This window comes from Lycorma delicatula, chromosome 6, assembly GCF_047948215.1.
Source record: "Lycorma delicatula isolate Av1 chromosome 6, ASM4794821v1, whole genome shotgun sequence".
Lineage (NCBI taxonomy): Eukaryota > Metazoa > Arthropoda > Insecta > Hemiptera > Fulgoridae > Lycorma > Lycorma delicatula.
In genome coordinates, this window is record NC_134460.1 from 131,453,017 (window position 1) to 131,475,397 (window position 22,381).

The window sequence follows — 22,381 nt, forward strand, 5'->3', positions numbered from 1 at the left end:
TGTTTAACTTTGTTAACATGTATGCTATAAATAAACAACACTACACAAAGAATTAAATCATATCATACTCACATATTATTACATATGTATCTATGGTTTGATGTGAACCAAAGGATCATATAACAGATTGTTACTTTTGTTTAACAAGTGTGTCTGGAATTTCTAAAAAATCTAAACATACTGTAGAATATGCTTCATTGCCATCTGCAATCAGACCTGTACCTCGCACTGAAATTATTCCGGTTCCAGAGCCGCCTGTGAATGTATGTTTTGAAAGCAGCGATTAGAAATCGGACAGTACTGAAGAAGATAATAATGATTTTGATTTTAAATTATTTTACAATAAGCCAGTCTTATATGACAAGATGTGAAGTTTTTGTTGGTAATGTTCTTAAAATTAACTCACCTTGAAAAAATCAGGAATCTAAGTACAATTTCAAATACATTTGATCTATCTTTTGTTTTTTTCATTTAACGCATTGATTTTAATAAATACACTGTTAGCAAAGTTTCATATTCAAATGTACTGATTTTTTCTTACAACTACACTGAACAACTCTACACAAGAAAAATCTGGTATAGTGAAAAGGCATGTAAAAAAATTATTATTGTAGATATGCATATCTACATACAAACAAGAACTAATAACAAAATCAGATCGCATAAATATGTATGACAATATGTATAAATAAAATAATAATTCACATGGACTAGCTTTCGTATAAAACTGCACTTTAAACCATCAAATATCACTGGTTGAATCTCATAAATTTAATTAAATGCTGAATAGGTTTCTTAATCATTTTCTGATTTAGTCACTAACAAAAATTGCATAATTAGCTACGAAGTCTTTGGAAGAAAATATTCCAGGAATTATTTATAAAACATCTTATTCTCAAACAAAACAAATTTCAAGCTTACTATCTTGAGATTAAAAAAATCACAGAAATTATCAAATTTATGTTTATTCTCTAGGTAATACTAAGTTTATATTAATTTAAAAGGTTATAATATATAAATAACATAGAACTGCTGTTTTAGTAAGTGTGTCATATACTATTAGTAACCATAATTTGTTGTTTAAAATCATTGTTGAATTCTGTTAATATTTTCAAACTACTTTTAGTTTTACTGTCGGTAAACCTTTTATTCATATTTAACAAATTCTTTTTGCACTGTACTAAATTTGTGAATTTAGTTCCAATAATTATTGGTATGCAATACCAGTACTGGAGCAGAAAGAATAGAAAAAAAATTGTTTAACTATAGTAGAAATACAACGCATGCTTTCCGAAGAAAAGAAGGCTAGTTTATAAAATGATTAACTTAATTCCTAACCAAAAAGCAATTCTACACATTCCTGTTCCAGGATCAGAATAACAGTAAACTAGTATTCTTTTCAGGAGGTTAATGAATAGCACATGCTAAATATTACAAGCAAAACATTTATTTCAGAATAAAAAATTACTGATTAGTTATTTATTGTAGCACAATTTAATTCTGAAAATAGAAACAGAAAATACCATTCAACTTGCACTACATTCTTTTTAATAAACAAACTATCGCACAGTAAATAATTTTATTTACCAACACAACATAAACATATTAATTACTTTTCAAAATTTATATATCCTTGACAAGTTTTTTAATGTTTTTTTCACACCAGTCATGTACACTTAAATTGGCAAATGGTTCTGATGAATCTGAGCAAATCTGTAAATCAAAGGGAATAGGTCTCATTGTTTCTGTTGTTTCAAATAGCCGCTGTAAAACATCTCTTGCTGCCATCTCCTTTGCAGCTGCAATACTTTCACCAAACCCAATCCCAATAAGTTTTTTATCTACGTATAAACCAACTTGATAAGCAGCTAAAATAGTATTTCGACCTGCTTCTCCAATTAATCGTGGTTCAAAAGATTTTCTTCCATCCCGTTCCAAAATATCAGACAATAGTTTTAAAGGATCATCAATTTCCCACAGATCGTTAATATTTTTACCAATTAACTGGGTCATGATAAAATCACGGACAAACAAATTAGCTCTGTCCAAGCCAGAACTTTCTGCTAGTGATGCAATTACAGCTTTGAAGACTTTTGCTAACGTCGACTGCGTTGGAGGTATTTCAGGAGTTAAAATCAAATCGCCTATACCAATATTAGACCCAATGTAAGATAGAATCTCTTCTGAAGTTAAATGCAGTTGAATGGCATATATACCTTCTTCTGGTAACTTTGGAAAAACTAAACGAAGATACCTCGGAAGATAAGCATTTATAATTTTTTCACCGGATGTAATCATTTCTCTATTATCAATCAACTTCAGTTGTGGATCCTCAATACCAACCGACCTTTGTTTCTCAATTTCATTAATAACATATTCACGTGTGGTAAACGCTTGCTGTAATAAACTAGAATCGAAATCTTCACTTAACCTACTACTAAAGGCAAATAATTCTGCATTGTAATTCCATTCCACCAAAGCTGACCTATGAATGGGTGGTTCGGGGCCCATTTTGTCCTTTTTATGCTTCAATAGTTTTAACGTAGGTGCTAACCATCTTTTAAATCCTCTATACTGCACAAAATTACTACGCGTATATTGTAATGCTCTTAGGCAGGTATGACTTAACGTCACAGACATAACTTCTGATACACTTTCGCACAACTTACAATCCTTAACCTCAAAGTTAACACTATCAATATTACCTCAGTCATTAATGAATCGATTAACGTTCAAAGAATTTTGTAACATTCGCTTACAAATATATCTCGTTTTTTAAATTACTTGAATGAAGATATCGAATTAAATGTAAACTTATTTACAGTAGAAATATTGTATGCTGTCTGTAAACAATCGCCTTGCAGTTTATCACATACACATGCATCAACCACCATATTCACCTCAACATTTTTTTTACAAATCGAATTCCAAAGTTTACTGTTCAAAATAATATAATCTCAAGACGATTTAAGATCCTCTAGTTTGAACTGATTAATAAAACTATTAAGGTGTACATAACTAAAATGATACCGAACCTTTCTCTTTCAAATTAAATTTTCTATCCCAGTGAGATGCATGAACATTTGTGAGAGTGCAGTACACTACTGTTCTTGCTTTTCAACATCTACATTAGAGTATTTTTAATTTTTGCTTTTCCTGATATTGATTCGATTCTGATCCCTCGTAACGGATGCCTTAAAATTTATTTTTATATGCGTTTTGACTTAAAAATACCTGCTCGCAATTGATCAGAATCCCTAGTTTCCAAACAGGAAAACAAAATATATTAAATATTTTGAAATCTCGAAACAATATACTATATACACTGAATGTGCAGTATACTAAATAACATAATGTATATTTTTGCTGTAAAACTTACAATTTTATAAAAATTTAACAAATATAAAAAATCCAAAACATCAAACAGCTCACAAAAAAAATATAAATATCCTACGTTAACAAATATTCGCTATACGTTCAGGATAAAAATGAAATCTTAACAGTTTTTTATTCTAACTAACTCAAAAAATATATATTAACACATATAAAACTCAATTCTACATTTTCTTCCATACTATCTTCAATTAGGTAATTCGAATTTAAAAAAAAACACCTGTTTATATAAATTGACATCACTATTTTAAAATAAATGTTTGGTTTGACATTACGAATTAATAGAGTTGTGAGAAAAATGAAGTTAAAATTTTAATCCTTTATCGTAGGTATCTCTTCAATCTGGAGTGCACTGGTAATCGTGGGAAAGAACTAAAACAAAGTAAAAATGGTAAGGATAGTACTGCAAGAATGCTGTTCACAGGTTGATCTGAATTTTTTGTGCGCTGTTTCCACCTCATAGAGGCTACTTTTATATTGGGTATATTATACACAAATAAAAATTATTCTTCCCGGATTCAAATCCTGGTCAGGCATGGCATATTTACCCACGCTACAAATCATTCATTTCATCTGAAGCAATACTTAACGGTTGACCCGGAGGTTAAAAAAAAACTATTTGAAGAAATTTATTAAAAGCTACGATTTTTTTTATACTTAAAGTAGGATTTTCTTCACAATTTTACTAGACAGACATCTCATATAAAAGTATTAAACATTATATTATATAATGTAATATAATATTATCACAGAGGATGAAATATTTTAACTAGATACGCAATCTATGAAGCATGGCATTCTACTGTTCCCGCCTTTTTGTATTTGGTTATGGTCGTTGTATGAACAAAGTAGTATTTAATTCGTTAGAATTAGTTTATTTTGTTGATTTCAGTAGTTTGTGTAAATAAAGAGGATAATACAGGATTATTTTGTAATGGATAGTGATCACGAAGACATTGAACATAAACCTCTTGAAGATTGTTTATACATTTTAAGGGCTTACAGAAGTAATTATATTTGCATATATTTTTATTTTTTTTACGTGCTAATGTGTCCTTTTATTTTTATTTTCTAAGTCACTATTATTTGTAAAGCAGAGTTTGTATTGTATTTGACGTATATCGTCGGATATGTATTGCCAGTATATTATATTTATTATTTTAGCAAAATCTGAATTCAAGATTACAATGTTACAAAATAATATTTTAAGTTGCACAATATTTGTAACCTGAACGTTTGTTTTTGGTAAATTTTCTATACAAATAACCTACTTAATCGAATATTTCTTTTTAATAAGTTTGCTTTGTAGTTAAGTAATTGTGTTACACATAACAGCTTATATTTCATAAAATAATTTTTTGTAACCAGATTTTTAATTATATATTGTTTCTTGTTAGTCAGTTGTTTTTCGATATATGTTTGCTCATGATGCAGTAGTGAAATATTCATCTCTGAATGCAGTCATTTTGACGACTGACCTTTAGTCTATGGAATTGTTTATTTTATAATGATATAAATCTCCTTATTCAGGGGGTTAGTGTTGAAGTGATATGTTAAAGAATGAAGTGAGGTGAAAAAATCCAAAACGTGTCTGATATTGAATTGAAGACCATTGGATTTAGAAGCATACTTTTTATTTGTAGTTTGATTCAGAAAATTTCTTTCTGATATGTTTTTTTTTTTTAAATTAGATTTCATTTTTTTGCTTAAATACCAGTATTAATTTTCATTGTTGGTTTGTTCAGTGGGTTGTGAAATTATTTTTAAAATTAAGGTACATTAAATTTATTGACTAGTTTGTTTTCATATGTAATTTCATTCTATTGCTCATAAAGTCTTAAACAATTTTGAGATTGCAACATAAATTATATTTAGCCACCCACAAAGATGAACATGGTAATGTTTAAAAATGTTTAAATGAATTTCAAATTAAATGAATACCTTTCTTCCAAAGGATCTTTCACAGTTAATTAGAATCTTCATTAATTGTTACAGTGGCATTGTTAATGATACTGTTTTAAAAAAGGGTAGGGCAGCTACAGTGTGTAGTTAGTATTCAATCTGTGTTGTGCTTGTTTAATTTTTTTTTTCAATTTCAATATGCTTGTAAAATTCCTTGTAAATATCCTTGTAAATTTTTCAATTGAGTTGAGGTCTTGGTATTTATGTGTTTTGCGTAAACATTACAATTCGTAAAGAGATTAATGTCACAGTATTTTTGCCCCACTTAAAATAAACTTAGTATTAGAGACTATTTTGTATTAGAGATAGGTACCCAAGATTGACTTCTCAATAGCTCTTTTCTTAGCCCACTCACTTCCAAAATATGGATTAGTGCTCTCTTCCAAAAAAAGATCTTTTACTGGTGGCACTATCGTTAAATTTCACCAGAATAAAAAGACATGTTAGCTATGCAGTTACTTTCAAAATTATCTGAATTTATAATTCCATGTATTTTAAAATAATTTTAGTGTTTGAACAATTTTAGTTGAAATTCGTTTAGCCAAAATATTTACAGATACATTTGTAGTATGTATTTCATTTATAACTAAATACTAAAGAGAAACAGATTTTTTATAACTATTAAGGCTATACATTTCTAATGGTGTTTTACAACCAAATATTAACATAATATCAAATGTCAATACTTGTGATGCTTTAAGGTTTTTTTTTTTTTTTTTTTTTTTTTATATATATATAATTATTGCAGAGTGGAGCTTTTTTACCTGTCATCAGGAAGGTACTGGCTTCAAATCCCATTCAGGCTTTGCATTTCTTGCTCATGTTAAAAATTAATTTATTATAAAAAAGATGGTAAAAATTAATATATCATTAAAATCTAGTCATACAAGCTACAATTTTTGACTGTTGAAGGAGGAAAAATGAGTATATTTTTAAATTGACTTCCTTTCTTGGTTTTGTGTATAACGGTAATTATGAATTTTAGATGCTGCGGAAATTAAAGCTATAAATAATTTTAAAAAAACACTGAGTATTATTGCTGTACATCATGCAAAAAATGGATTAAATGATGAGCAGTTGGAATTATTGACTTCATTCATCTTTTCTGAGAATTTAAGTAAGTTAAGACAATTTTATTTTTCATCCTGTACTGTCATTTATGTAATTTATTAAATTGGGTGTGTGTGTTATGAGAATATTATATTGCATTGTGTTTACATTTAATGGCATCTATATTACTGCTTTTGCTTTCTTATTTACAAAACTAATTTTTTTCAGCCAAAACATTTCATACTACTATTTTATTATAACCCCCCCACCACCATGTGTTCCTAATGGTGAAATAAAAATTAGCATGATTTATTTGGCATTTTTTCAATGTAATGCTGCTACCAGTAATTTCATGAATAATGATATAATAAATTTAGCAAATGTTTCTGTTATCTTAGAACTATTTATTTCGTATATTATGTAAATTACTATTTTTTCAAGTGACTTGAGATCTTGCTATTTATTTGCTGTGTATAAACTTTGCAGTTTGTAATATGATTAATATTTTTTGTATATTTGCGTAACTGTGTATTATAGCTGTACATCCTACGTTGGCAATGTTATGTAATTAATATTTACTTTGTTATCTCAGAACATTTACCCACTACAAAGATAGGCTCTATATAATTTCCTTGTTTCTATTCTGATTAAATTAAACTCTTCTTTCATGTCAGATGTGACTACATACTATATTACATGTAGCTATACAAAATGAAAATCTTAAACTTTGCTACAATTGATGTGACTATTAACTTAATTAAAAAATGATATTTTATGATATCAGTGATATTTTAATGATATTTTTTAAGATATCAGTACTGTTACAGACAATATTGAAAAAGGGATGATAATATATTCTTACTTGTTGTATGCCTATGTTGCAATGAGATGAACGAGCAGATTTCAGAAATTTCTAATTGAACCGCAATTACAGTTTGTAGACTTCCAAAGGTTTGGATACTAGACTTCCAAAGGTTTGGATACATAAAGGTGATGAGAATCTGAAAATTGGTGCAATTAAACACAAAGTTGTATGACTCAGCAGCATTTTAGGACTTACTTTACCCAGTTCATGAGACAAAAACAAATAAATTGTTAATGATACAGTAGTAATTCTTATTCCATAATTAGAGTAAGAACTATTAGAGAATACTGACTGTTTTAGTGTGAAAAATGGTTTAAAACAAGGAAGGATGCTCTTTCCCATACTGTTTAATATGGCAATGGAAAAAATTATAAAAAAAGTTAAACAGAGATTGGATAACGGCGTTAGAACGTTGGTTTATGTGGATGATATGGGGAACTGATAAGGAATAAGTTCAGTAAGGTTTGGAAGAATGGAGCAGAGAGTTAAAATTAGTAAAGAGAAAAGAGATTCTGCTAGTGGCAAGGAAAAGAGAACTAGAGAGGACTGTTATGTTGGAGGGAATACTGCTGAATGTCACTGACAGGTTTAAGTATTTAAAAAGATAGGAGGATGGAAAGGGAAGTAACCAGATAATTGCACAAAGGAGGAAACTTCTACCAAACTAATTAATCTTTGGTTTGGGATGGAAATGTACCACAAAAGGCACAGTTAATGATGTATAAATTTTATTATGTTCTTATAATTATGTATGGAGCTGAAATGTAGATAATGCCAAAAAATAATTGGAGTAGTCTACAGATAAAATAAAATGAAATTTTATTAAAGGAAATAAAATTTTTAAGAGGGATAATGAGAATAACAAGAAGAGAAAGAACAAGGGATGTAGGAGAAAAGGAAGAAATTGGAGTAACTAGTGTAAGAGAGAGAATTGGAAGGTAAAAAGAAAGTATATGGTTTGAGTGTCTCAAAAGAATGGCTGGAGACAGAATCCCGAGACAAGTGGAAGAGATGAATTGTACAGGAAAACTTCCAAGATGAATACCTCATGAAAGATAGAAAGACATGGTGAGGAGTGATGTGGAGAGAAGAGGTAGTAAAGAGAGGGCTAATGAGGCTTAGTTAACATAGTGGTGGGAAAACGATTCTTTTTTAGGAATCGATACTTTCGATTCGATTCTCAGAAAGGATTCGTAAAAAAGAATCGTTCATCCGATTCAATGATTCTTTTCCTTCCCACCATTACCAGAGCTGTAAACTCTAATGCGCATGCTCTCTTTCTCTTCTTCAGCCAAGTTTAGCAGTTCTCTTCATACTGCTGTTTGACTCAACTGATGCATGCATACTAAATGTCTTTGATTCTTTTCTTTTCAACTCTTATTTGATTCTTCTCTTTTCAACTCTTATTTGATTCTTCTCTTTTCAACTCTTATTCGACTCTTAAGTAAACATCTGATTTTTTTTTGGTTGAAACGATTTTTAGTAACCTATCACTTTTAATACGCATGCTCTATTCCCTTCATCTACCACAATTCTACTTATTTCATCTCTTACTCGATCCTTTACAAAAACAAGCTTATATCAACAAACGTCATCGCTAAACAGAGAAGGGAAAATTTAAACTGTTACGCACACATTCTATATGACATCATTTTTGTTTTAATTTCATTCGGGCGGGAAGCTATGTTGTACAATATTAATTACTGTCGTTCTTTTGCGCATACCGTCATGCTCTAGATATATTTTACAATTAGACTTTCTGATTATGTTTCAGAAATGCATTATAATTTAAATCCTACTATGTCTATTGCAACTGAACCAAATGAATCGCAGCAATTAGCCCTTAAATTAACAAACCTTGTTGAATTGTCTCATCCTTCTTCTGTGCATCCAATAACATCTTTGTCCGGAAAAAAAAACAACAGTTGTCCCTTACTTCCTTTGTTACAAAACCTGTCCCTCAAAGTAAAAGCCGAGCGTTAGATATTCAGTTAATTAGGTTAATAACTAAAGAATATCATCCTATTTCACTTGTTGAGGTGAAGAATTCAAGAAGTTTGTTCACATGTTAAACCCTGGGTATTCGCTTCCTTGTCGGAAAACAACTACAACTATTTTAATTCCACAATTATATGATAGAATTTCTTGTGAGATTCGTAAGTCATATAATATAGAAGCATGCGCAATAACCAATGACAGTTGGACAACAGTTTCAAATAATAATTATACGGCCATAAATATCCATTTCATTGACCATGAATGTAATTTAAAAACCCAATTGCTTACTTGTATGGAAATCTCCAGTCAACATACGGCTGAAAAGATTGACATTGAATTACATGGTAAATTCAATGAATGGGCTATTATTGGAAAATAGGAGCAGTTGTTAGTGACAATGCAGCAAATTTAAAAGCTGCTATTCGCAATTGTCAGCTATGCCATATTTCTTGCTTAGCGCATACAATTAATTTAATTGTTCAAGCAGCAGTGTCTGAAGTAAAACAATTGTGGTAAAATCGAAGGCAATTGATGAATTTTTTAAACGAAGTTCCAAACTGCAAAACATGCAGCGACAAATGAATTTAAAAAATTAAAATTAAACCAGGAAGTACTTCCACGATGGAACTCACTCCTGCACATGTTTAATAGATTATTAGGAACAAAAGAACCACTAATTTCGATTATTGCTTTGGTGAATTCTATTCTTAATAATATTACATTTGATGAGTAGACAGTTGTAGCTAAAATGTACAAATTATTGTAAATGTTTGAAGAGATAACTATTGAAATAAGTTCTCAAAAAATGGTCACTATTTCAAAAATCTTTTTATTGGTGCGAGCGATGACAAGACATGTACTTAAGATTAAATCTTCTACTCAAAATTCTGAAATCGTATGTAACAAGAAGTTAGACCAACTGCAACATCAGAATGTTGAAAATAATAATATTTTACTTGAAAGCATGCTAATAAATACTCGCTTTAAAGATGAGGCATCTTACCAAAATGTTTACACAAAACTTTCACAGAAAGTTTGAAGTATTCAGATCAAACAAGGCGATAGGTTTGAAACCGAACAAGAAATTATTGAACCCTCCATTTCAACTGCATGGGAAGATTTTGATAAAAAAGTAACGTCAATTTTGACTAATTTTAGAGTTATATAAATATATAAATGAACCGCTCATCCCAAGAACACAAAATCCTCTTTAGGTGGAAAGAAAGGTGGTTAATTTATTCAAGATTATTCAAAAAAATGCAAACTAGACTTTGCATTCTTGCAACCTCTGTTACTTGTGATCGATTTTTTTCAAAAGCGGGACAGTTAATAACAGAAAGACGAAATAGACTTGCAGCAAAGAATTTCGAAAAAATTATATTTCTACATGAAAATATGTAAAATACTATAAAGTTTATTTGAAAGATATTAACTAATTATTTATTTTGATTAATTTTTATTATTATTTTTTTGTGATAATAGAACCAAACATTTTTAAAAACAAAATGTTTGTGTATGTCTGTGTAAGTAACTGTGCGCTTATTAGTAAAAACATAAAAGTAAATATAAAATCATAACATTGATGTGATTAAAAAAAAAAACAAAGACGGAATCAATGGCTCGTTCAAAAATAAGGTACGGTACAAGCTATATTATTTTAAATTATCCATTTTGTCATTTATAGCTTTAGAGAAATTAGTTTAAGATAAATTTTCTAATTATAAATACTTTAACCCACCGGGTTGGTCTAGTGGTGAACGCGTTTACGCAAATCAGCTGATTTCGAAGTCAAGAGTTCTAAGGTTCAAGTCCTAGTAAAGGCTACTTACTAGGATAAAGGTTACTTTTATACGGATTTGAACATTAGATTGTGAATACCAGTGATCTTTGGTGGTTGAGTTTCAATTAACCACGTTTCAGAACTGGTCGACCTGAGACTGGTCATGTACAGTCTACACTTCATTTACACTCATACATATCACCCTTATTCACCTTCTGAAGTAATTCCTGACGGTGCTTCCAAAGGTTAACAAGAAAAAATACATAAATACTTTTAATGAATTAAAAAAAAAATATTTGTCTCATTTCGCTGTAGTTGATGATAACCTAAAAATGTTTTACGGGACTTAGAGATAAAATTTATTTGTTTAAGATTAACTCAGTTAAATAGCACAGTTAATGAAAATATTTTATAATCAGAAGTAATAAATTTGCCAAATGTTCAATAAACATTGTGATGGTGGTGTAATAACTTATGCGTCATGTGTCAAGAAAACAAACGCAAGCTAGAATTTGGTGTGGTAGGAGGATCCCCCACTACAAGCTCTGCACAAGAAAGATTACTATGAATCGAATCGTATCGTAACTGAGAAAGATTTGGTTTCCTGTCGCCTATCCAATTCATTGTTAAGAATCGGTTTCTCCTGCAAACCGATTCTTGATTCTTCCCATTACTGGTTAACACCCAGACCGGGTAAACTAAACTGGTATTGGATATGTTTGTAATATTTAGTCAAAAAGAACCTGCTCCCCTTCCTATACATTAGTAATTGACAACAGAAGTTAAATGTTTTTTAATATTAATTTTAAAATACTTAATATAATGGAAAATATTTTTAATATTTATACTTAATATTAATGGGAAAACTGAAATGTATGAAATGTTGGTGTTACTATGATGTTGAAAAAGTACCCTTTATTTAAATATACTGAATATTTTAGAATTAGAGTTTGTTTGACTGGATACCTTAAGTTAAATGGCAGTAAGATAAGTTTCAGCACTGTTGTCATTAATAGTGCTGAACATAGCATATTTGTTATGCTATTTACTTAACATATTTGTTCACAGTCTGTTACCATTTTGGCATGATTAATATTCATTGTCATGTCAAAATATTAATCTGATTATGTAACAAATATTTGTGCAGCATTAACATGAAATCAGTGTTTCATTTGTAAAATTCTACACTTGTACAATAAAGCATAGCTTTTTTTTTGTTTATTTCTTTCATAGGTATTAATTTTTTACTCAATTATTTTACAGAAATTGGAACAATTAACTTACTTATTCAGTGTATGGTTCCAAAACATGTTGTATCAGAAAAAATTATCACCAAAATTGTCTTATATGTCTTATCTTCTTATCAAAATATTCGACCAGCCATCACTGTGCTTTTGTTGAAATGGTTAATAGGTAAGTTTTTCATCAATATTTCTAGATAATTAATAGTTGATGCTTAAATAGAAATTTGGTTTAGTGGATATTTATGAGAAGTTTTACCATTATTTGAATTTTTTTATAGAGTAGGTGTAGATTCCTAAAAGTAACTGTTTTCTCTGTCAAAAATATTTCTTTAGCAAAGATATTCAGTTTAATTTTAAGTGACATATGGAAATTTGTACTAAGTTTAAAGAAAATTTTTGTTTGTTTTGAATAGTCTGTACTTCTTGTAAGGAATGCTTAAAATGTACAATGTATTTGTAAAATACAAATTAATTTAACTTATAGTTATTAATATCACTGGCATAATACTGTGAACAATTTGATTATTCAAATGTGTAGAACACTTAAAAATTAATTTTGTTGTTTACTTTTAAAAGATTGAAAATGTTTGTCTTCAATACAGACCAATTTTTCATTACTCTTATCTTCTAACATGACAATGTATTTTTTTGGTTTGCTATGCTTAAAAAATCGTTACATGAAGGCATTAATTAATAACATTTTTTTGAACAGGTATTTTGGAATATGAACTTTGTGAAATCACTGCAGTAGATGACTTTTATAGGTTATTTTTTTACATGTTGGGTCATGAAAATTTAGTAAGTATAATATTTTGTTGTTTTAAATCTTTAATTTAATTAATTATTACCATGTTTTTTTTTAAAAAAGTAACAGCAACAACTACCTTTGAAGTACACTTTGTTTTTAGGATAATAATAATCTTGTTTAAGTGTTTATTAAATATATGATATTTATTTCATTTCTAACATGTATGAACAATAAAATTATGCAGAATAGTTTAAATACAAGGGTCATTCAGTAAGTAAATAGAGTTTATAGATTTACTACTAAGTACGTACAGGTCTTAATATTTATATTATCTTTCAATGTAATGTGGAAACACAATGTATGTGTTTCCCATCTTCCTGACAGTTCTTGAATTCCATCAGCATAACATTCTTTGAGTTGACCTCAGAATCATGTTTGTACGGCAGTTTTCACTCCTTTATTATTTTGAAATTGCCTGACATAAAGCAGATTTTAATGGAAATCTGGTAGGTAGGTCCAGTGGCACTAAATCAGTATTGTACATGGATGTGGTAAGACTTCCTGACCTAATTTAGTGATTCTGTCTTTCTTGTTTGGTGATCATTGTAATTATAAGGAATCATCCTTTTTGCAAGAGTCCACGTCATTTGGTGTGAGCAGCTGGTTTCTCCAGAAATTCCAAATAAAAGTGGAATTTTTTAGTGGTAGTTCATTAATCTTCTAAATAATGACAAAGAATTGAAACTTTCACGTCTCAATAAGTATCACCTTACTGGCAGAAGATTGCTTTTTGAACTACTTCATCATTGGAGATCAGGTGTTTACCACTCTATACTTTGTTGTTTCAATTTTAGTTTGTAATGGCACTTCCACATTTCATCTAGGTTACTCAGTTTTGACTAAAAAATGCTTTACTCTCCTGATCAAATCAAGATTTCAATTGTGTATAGGTATGTAATCTTGATATTGGGTATGCTTGTATTAACATTTTTGGTACCCAACAAGCAGATTTCTTAACAAATGGTAAGTCATCATGGATAATCTTGTGCTCTATCAACATAGTTGCTGTGTTTCTGTGCTATTTTTCCTCAGTGACTCAATAATCATTGAGTATTATTAGTTAACAATATTTTTTTTAAATTTCTGTTTACTGGCTGCCTATAGAATGTGCTTATAAACATTTTTTTAACCACTTATAAATATTTCTACTCATAAAATAAAAACTTGCCTTGTTATTGTAATTTATATCATATTGAGCAGTTATTCAGTGAATAACAGCAGATTTTATGCTTTAAGATAGCAATAACCAAATTATTCCATAATGCTCTTCTAAGATGTAATATGACAATGGGCTGTCCATACTCCATTCTTACATGGATATTGAAAACAAAAAAAATATCCAACAATTGTAGTCAACTGTTCACTACGTAGCGTAGGTTCATACAAATATTGTTGATCACTAGTTGAACTAGTTTCCCCTCTGCTTGCATTTGTCTGTTTATTTATTGAATGGCTTTCATGTGTAATAAACCAGTTGTAGCTTTATCACACAGTTAAAAATGGTAATGTTTGTCACAGTTTTTCATTCAGTTCTTCAAACTGAAGAAATAAAATAGTGATTGCTTAAAAAAAGAAGGTGTCTTACTGACATCTGAACATTACTAAGAAATGTGGACATCCAGAGCTATACTTCTTATCTGTATTGTCCTACAGAACTCAACGAATTAAAATGGGTTTAAAAAATAAAAGACAAAGAAATCTTCCCAACAAAGCCAGAAAATCATAAACCCCCTACATTTAAGCAGACTGGAACAAGTTACAGAATTGTTTCCTGAAATTTCTTTGTACTTGAAAGAGTTGTCTCTCAAAACATACCTAGTTCTTTTCTATTTGCTCATGCATTTTTTCTGCAAATTAGAAAATATTAAAGTAGTTATAACTCGTTTATGGTGGAAGTTGTTACTTTGCATTTCTAATTACTCAGAATGTTTATTAGCAGCAGCATTTAGGCAGTGGTAATAATAGTAAGAACTTCTTGAAATTTACTGAAAATGTAAACCATATGAAAATTGGTAAAACTGAAAAGCTTCAGCATGTGATCCATGTATCAAAATATATAGGACCTGAAGTGTGATAATTAAAAAAAAAAATGAAGTTATTAATTAAGTAATGAAGGAAAAGTAATAGCTCAGTAATCCTGGGGATAAATTGTAGGTTTATGTCCTAGCATTATAAGCTTGTCCAAGCATTAATTGTAATAGTTGGTGTATTTAATATACACCAAACCAAGCATGGTAATTCAAGCCAGATTAATGAAAAATTGTTAGCTGGATTGTAGGATCCAAAAATCAAGAATTCTGTAAATAAATAAGCCAAGTTATTCTAAAAATGTAATAAATGTTTATTAATTTCAAGATAATGATTGTTAAAATATTTTTTGTTTTAGTATTGAACAAGCAAAATATCATAAAACTTTAAAACATTTTGAAAGAAATTTTTAATAAAAATTGATTTTTTAATGATCTAAAGAAAAATACATTGAAACTGATTACTTTTGGTTATTGTTGAATATTTATTATTTTATGGAAAAATTGAAAGTTGTAAGTTATTGAAATTGAAAGTTGTTTGTCTTTAGGAGATTAATGATTTTATTTTCTGTATCACCTTTTGTATTTTTCTTTTGTTCATCCTCGTACAAGCTTTTTAACAAACACACTAGTCTTTTGTAATGAATAATGTAGTTAAGTGAAATTCTCTAAAATGGCATTTTAATGAATTTGAGTTTACAAATGTAAAGTAAACCATTCATTAGTTAATGCTGATTTTATCTTTTGTATTGCAATGTTTTTTTCTTCTTTTTTATTTATTTCTACTAAAATGTTTTGAAAATCTATTTTAGAATGATCTATTGGTAAATAATTTTTAGTCACGACATATACACAGCAATAATAATAAACCGAGAATGACTTTAAACTTGGTATCATGTAACATTGGAACGTAGTTGAATCCAGACTTGGTTGACACTATTTGATAATTTAATTTTTGTACACCTTTGAAATGAATGAATACACTGAAAGCTTGCATTCTCACTGTATTCTTTCAGATTTAACCTCTTGATTAAAGATTTCAAATTTACGTTAAAAAAATATGTATCACTAAATGACTTTTCCAGGAAATTCATAAATATGTTACAAGGATTTTATTTATGTTAACAAAACCTGAAGATGTTACTGAAGAAAAAGTAATGCTTATTTCTCAGTGCGAGTTTAAATATGGAAAGAAAAAGTATACTCAGGCTCTTTTAAGGTAAAAGATTCACTTGTCATTTTATATTAATTAATTAATACTTCTCATCGCGGCTTCACTCGCAAATTTCATAATTAGATTTTGAATATGAACTCAAATATTAATTAATCTTTGTGTTCATATTCAAATTCAAAGCTTGGCATTGAGGAATTCCTCAATGCCAAGCTTATTTCATTTTTTGAATTACAAAAAATGAGTAATTTTCAAACATACAAAGTATCTTAAAAATAAATTAACACAAATACTATGAAATGTGCATGAATTGAATAAAATTTCACACATGTGGAGCTTAAATGCACACCTTGTAAAATTTATATAATATAAATAAAGCATGCATTTATTTAGTAGCTAAAATACCTATTCATTGAGTGGTTAAATATTGAACTTTTAGTTCTCTCTTATAAGTTCTTTTTTAATTGATCTAAAGGAAACAATTTTTGTATATAAAATAAGGTCCAATTTATTCAGTCAATCAAGTTTATGAACCAATACAAATGGTTACATGTTAAAGTTTTGTCCTTCACGTGAGTTCAGTTTTCATTTACGAAATCAATATCATAAATGAATCTTTTTCAAATATCAGTTGGTTATACTTCGATAATGATAATAGATTATAGGAAACCATTTTAAAATGAAATAAATAATAACCGAGACAGCCAAACACTGCAGAATTCATTAATTTAAAAAAAAAAACTTAGAGACAAACTGAAGTATTATAATGCAAAGGTTTAGTTATTGTTTCACCTTTTAGTAAGTAGGGTGAGTTAGGAGCTCCCAACCCACTTTGCCAATAGTTTCCAGCTCAGTTGTGCTGTATGAGGTCAAGTGTAGTCTTGAAGAAGAAGAAGCATGCCTATCCTCTGCCATCCCGGACATTTCCTTTTCAACACGGGCTTGACTGTTCATGGCTGAGTAGTACAGACTCTTGTTAGTGCGTTGCTCCTCCAAATAATCACTGAAAATTGGTCACTCCTCATGACCTTACCAGCCAATGGTTGTTTTGAATTTCTTACAGAAGGCGATTCAGGGTGTTTCCACTGCACGCTTTGACGCTTGGACTCCAGCTCAAAATGATGTATTCCAAGTCATTCCTTCGAAAATTGAAACAATTTTGGAGATCAGTGCAAGTGCAAAATCTCTCGACTTTGTGATGAATGGTAAGCTGTCTGGAAACCCACCTCGCTCAAGTCTTACAGTAGTTCAGTTTGTTTTGAATGATGGAATGAATGAGTTTCGCCAACATTTACTCGACATTTTTCAGTAATTTGTTCAACTGTAAGTCATTGGTCTTCTTGGATAAGTGGATGAATACGAGAATCTAACTCCGAGGTCAACTCCTCGGAGTTAGATACCAGACAATCGGATCAGTGCTCATCAGTCACGTCTTTGGCGGCCACTTTTTAACTTTCCTTCCATGCTTAAAAACTTACACGTTTCATGCAACTACTGTCGTATTGTTTGTTTATCTGAGAGAATATTTCTGACTGTTGTACACTTTCCAAAAGTAAAAATCGGATCACAGAACTCTGTTATTCCAAAGTACTTTCTTCAAGTGGACATGCCATCATAATTAAGTCTGTAGAGGTTTATGTAAATATTAATCGAACAGCTGACTAACACTCTTCACAATGTTACCAGCTAACAGTTACAAAAGTTTTAATTGCCTACATTAAATGTTTTCTATACTAAAAATGTTTCTTTACTTCAGTTTAATTATTGAATGACCCTTGTACATTAAGTATGCAGTTATTTTATTACCATACAAATCAAATCACTTAATATAGTATTTTTAAAAGAGTATGACAAACTACTGGAAGGGTCACTTATACATAACATTGGTTATTTTGTACTTTGACATTATCACCAGATTGCAAGTTTTCCAACGTGAATGTTCAGTGTAATGCTTATGCCCGAAGGAACTATGACTAATCTGGAGTACAATTATGCTAAATATCAGCTTTTAACCTTCTCAAAAAGTTAAAAATGTATTTTTCAGGGTGATTTGTTTCCTTTTTTTCTTAGACATAATTAAAGTACTTTTTGTTTACTTTTCCTTAGGACCCTTTAGGAATTTTAACTTTCTTTTTTAATGTTTAAAATTATAAGTTGAATTATGGATTAGTTCGTATAATTTAATCTTTGAAGTGAACCGAAATTAAAAACGAACTATGAATTTACATAAAAATTACTTGAATTTAACACTAGATTGTAATTGACTTCGATCATAGCTAACAGCACTACAGCATATACTGTACTGAAGTTGTACAAATTTAAATGTGTTGAAGATAAAGTAAGAAAAATTGGAGTCAGTTCTTTATTAGTGCACTTATATTATTCCTCTTCTGTTTAGATTATGGTCTACTTTAGTAGTGTCACTATGTAAACTGGTAAAAAAGATTTGGTAAGCATTTTTCTTACCTAATGACTATAGAAACTGTGTACTTATTTAATTATTTAAAATCTGAGAAATACAAAGCACCTGACTGCGTAATTGTTTTCCATTAGTTACTGTAGCTGATATAAAGATTACTTTGCTTTGATCAAGAGAAAAATGTACAAGCTTTCCTTAAATTATTATTTGATGAAATAGATCTAGATCATTTTTGTAATTAACATTTTTCCATCATTTTCAGATTTCACCCTTTGGTTATTGAGTATTTATGGAGCACTATGGACATAATGTATGTGTGCAAGTGTTCATTTATAAAATGTAATTGTAGGAAATGCAAATTTCCAGTAATGCTTTACAGCAGAAAAGTAATTTAACAGTATGTCTTGAAATATTTTACTTTTTTTTAAATATATATTTTTGTACTGCATCATTGGCCAACCACTTCAAATTGAATCAAGTTAAATTTTTAAAAGAAAAAAAATAATTTTTTTGTTGGTTCTTTTTCTTTTAAACACCAAAAATATAATTTTTATTACTTAATAGTAATCAAATAAATTCTATAATGTGAAACATTGAATTAGTAGATAAAAATATTTCAGTTCTTCTAATTTACTTATTTATTCAGGTATGTGTTGTGATTTTTAAATGTATTTATTAAATTGTTTGGCAAAGAAAATAACAGAATTAATATATGAAATAAGTTTGAAAATTCTATTCTACAACCTTCTTTTAATAATGACATAATAATAAAGTATATTAAAACTATTTCATTTTATCAGTTAATAATCTATGTATTTATTTTTGTTGTAGTTTGTTTAAGTGCTATCAACCAGAATGTGTACCAGAATCTGTGCCAGTTATGAAAGTATTTGATATTCCACAGTACTTACCAAGTAAAATAATGGAAACTGCATTATTGAATTCGCATAAAAGGAATATAGAAGGCAGTAACAATGCAGTATCTTTTAAAAATAGAACGCCACACATAAAATTGTTTGAGGCTGGCAAAGTAAGTCAAAAGAAACATCATATTTTTTACAAAAACATATTTAGTTTTCTTTTTGATGTTTTCAAAAAGAAAATAGTTGATTAATGCCTTTTGTAACCAATCCCAATTCATGGAAGTATACCAGAAGTTTTGAAAAATTAATAAGTTTGGGAAATATGCTTTTTTTCCTAATTCTGGAATGACCGTACCAATTTTCATGAAATAAATATCAAATGATCTGTTTCAGTTGTCTGAAGGGTAATGAATATATGTCAATTTGACATGACAATAACAGTTTCGGTGTATGAGAAAACCAATATGATAATATCTAAACTGAAAAACCAAAATTGATTAAAATTCATAGAACTGGATATCAAATAAAAAAGGATCCTGTTATAAAAGTCGTAATGACAACTTCAATAAAAGATTTCAATTATATTTGTGGGTTATATAACTAATTACACATACAGAATTATTGTAACAGCAGAAAGTAAGTTTTTTAAAATGATTGAAAAACAACCATTCAAATAAAAACCTACCAATCTCTGTTATTTTTTCCTATTAAAAATTATAAAATAATTAGTTTTTTCTTTAATATGATCATTTGAAAGTTACATTGCACAAGTTACAAAGTAGCTTATGAAGAAGATTCTGCCTTGGAAGACTCTATACACAAACAGTAGAAATAAATGGAAATTAATATTTGAAAATTTTAAATGTTTAAAAAGAACAATATACGTTATTGAACTAAAAGTATCCGTACAAACACAAAACCAAACAATGCAGTTGGGTATGGCTGTGCAGAGGTCTGCGGTTAGAACTTAGTGCATGTTTTTCATATGTTACGTGTTCCTTGTCATGTGGTTTGCTTTCAGTTGCTCTTTGTTTTTATATGTGTGAATGTGTTCATTGCAGTCATAATGTTGGGAAAAAAGCTCAATTAATTTTGTCAAAACTTTGTGAAAAACTTAAATTACTGACAGTTTATGAGGATTGAATGAGTTTTACTAAAGTTTATGAGTGGGATAAACATTTTAAAGATAGCCCTGAAAGTGTTAAGATTAGTGAATAGTCTGGTAGACCTTGAACCAACTAAACTTAAAACCACATACTCTTGTTCATGCTGTTGTACTAAAGAATCAGTGAATTATTATTCACTAGTTATATGAGGACAATTATTATTTCAGTTCAATCAATTCTTATGAACATTTTTAGGCATGAAACTCCTAAGAATCAAGTTTGGCTACTGTCAACTGATCTTCATGCCAGCTGTCAGCTGAACAGGTTTCATCTTCCAGTTGCTAGTGACCTGCTTGAATTCCTTATAAATGATTAAAATTTTCTAAAAACGGTTGTTATTGGTGATGAATTATGGTTTTACAAGAATAATCTTCAAACAAAAACCCATTTTTCACATTGCAAGACTCCAAACTATCCCAGTCCCAGAAAAATGCAACAGAGCTGTAGTAATATAAAGACAGTGCTAGTGTTGGTTTTTTTTTTGTAAGGAAATTTTACATTATTTTAAGCTCTTCCAAATCAAATTATAAATAAATCTAAAATTTTGCAGTGTTTGGCAATACAATTTGACCCGTATGGTCAGCATTACATCACAGGGATGAGTAGCAAGTGTGTCATAATTTTTCATGCTCACATCTTATAAAGCAGTTTATTGTGTATCATCAAATTCACAGGTTTTAACAGCCACCCTATTTGGAAGATCCCATTTCCTGTGACTTTTTTCTCTTCCAAAAAAAACCTCTTTTTCTGACAAAAATGTTCATACTTATAAGGACAAAGCATTACTGACAGCAAACCTGATGACATGTGATTGTGCATGTGCAGTAGATCCAGTGTCAGCGTCCCTTCAGCCAAATGCTACTCCATTGCTCAGTTCTTGTAGAAACTAAAATGTCAAAAAGAAACAATTGTCTATCATATTTCATTTCTGGGAGGCATAAGTTAAAATGAATATATTCATTTTAGGTGTACAAGTGTTTTGATTGGTGAAACTTTGTTGAAGAACTGGGATTCATTGATACTTTCCGCTAGAAAGTCACTATGCAGACATTTTAGACTGCACAAATTCTATATATACAATAGAGATATATGGATTCTGGATTCTAAAGAAGCATTCAGGTAGCAACAATCTGTTACAGCTCAATCTGTAAAGAATTCATGTTGTCTTTTTTACAAGAATCAAAGAATGAAAAACAACTGCAGTATTGTCATTGATTTACTTGTTTCATTAAAAATGATATTAATAACTTGGAGATTGGTATTCCATGTATTGTAGAAAGATTATTGAGATGTTTTTAAATATATTTATTTTATACTGGTGATATTAATGTGATTTACATTTTGTGTTTAAAAGTAATTCTATTTTACTTCATAAATTCTATTGTTGTCGTAATTATGTAATTTCTTTGAATAGCTTCAAATCTTAAAAAACTAAGAAGTCAAAACAAACTTCTTTTCTTAAAAACATTTCAGTACATTAGAAACAGATTAGCTACTAGAATTCAATTAATGTTTATTGATGTTTGTTACAGATGAAACCAAACTATTCTAAGAGTATTTTACCACAACCAGTTTATAAAAATGACACTGATAATAAAAGAAGAGCTACTGATATAAAAAAGTATTGTATTATTT

At 29.2% G+C, this 22,381-nt stretch overlaps 2 protein-coding genes across 4 annotated transcripts in view; one reads left to right on the top strand and one right to left on the bottom strand.

Annotated features, from left to right (window-relative positions):
- Positions 1–1,425: 1,425 nt before the first annotated feature.
- On the bottom strand, positions 1,426–3,060 carry mRpL44 (mitochondrial ribosomal protein L44). Its single transcript, XM_075368538.1, has one exon. The coding sequence runs from the start codon at positions 2,638–2,640 to the stop codon at positions 1,624–1,626; it is 1,017 nt and encodes a 338-aa protein (XP_075224653.1). The 5' UTR covers positions 2,641–3,060; the 3' UTR covers positions 1,426–1,623.
- Positions 3,061–4,209: 1,149 nt separating this feature from the next.
- The window catches only part of LOC142326233 (centromere protein I-like), a 53,607-nt gene continuing 35,435 nt past the window's right edge, over positions 4,210–22,381 (top strand). For 2 of the 3 annotated variants that reach the window (XM_075368535.1, XM_075368536.1), the window contains exons 1-7: positions 4,210–4,400; positions 6,341–6,472; positions 12,312–12,461; positions 13,005–13,090; positions 16,213–16,346; positions 19,549–19,747; positions 22,279–22,367. In XM_075368535.1, the coding sequence (XP_075224650.1) occupies positions 4,328–4,400; positions 6,341–6,472; positions 12,312–12,461; positions 13,005–13,090; positions 16,213–16,346; positions 19,549–19,747; positions 22,279–22,367 (863 nt within the window). In that variant the 5' untranslated portion in view covers positions 4,210–4,327. Of the gene's footprint in view, positions 4,401–4,813; positions 4,964–6,340; positions 6,473–12,311; positions 12,462–13,004; positions 13,091–16,212; positions 16,347–19,548; positions 19,748–22,278; positions 22,368–22,381 lie in introns of those variants that run through there. The other variant, XM_075368537.1, reaches the window with a different exon arrangement.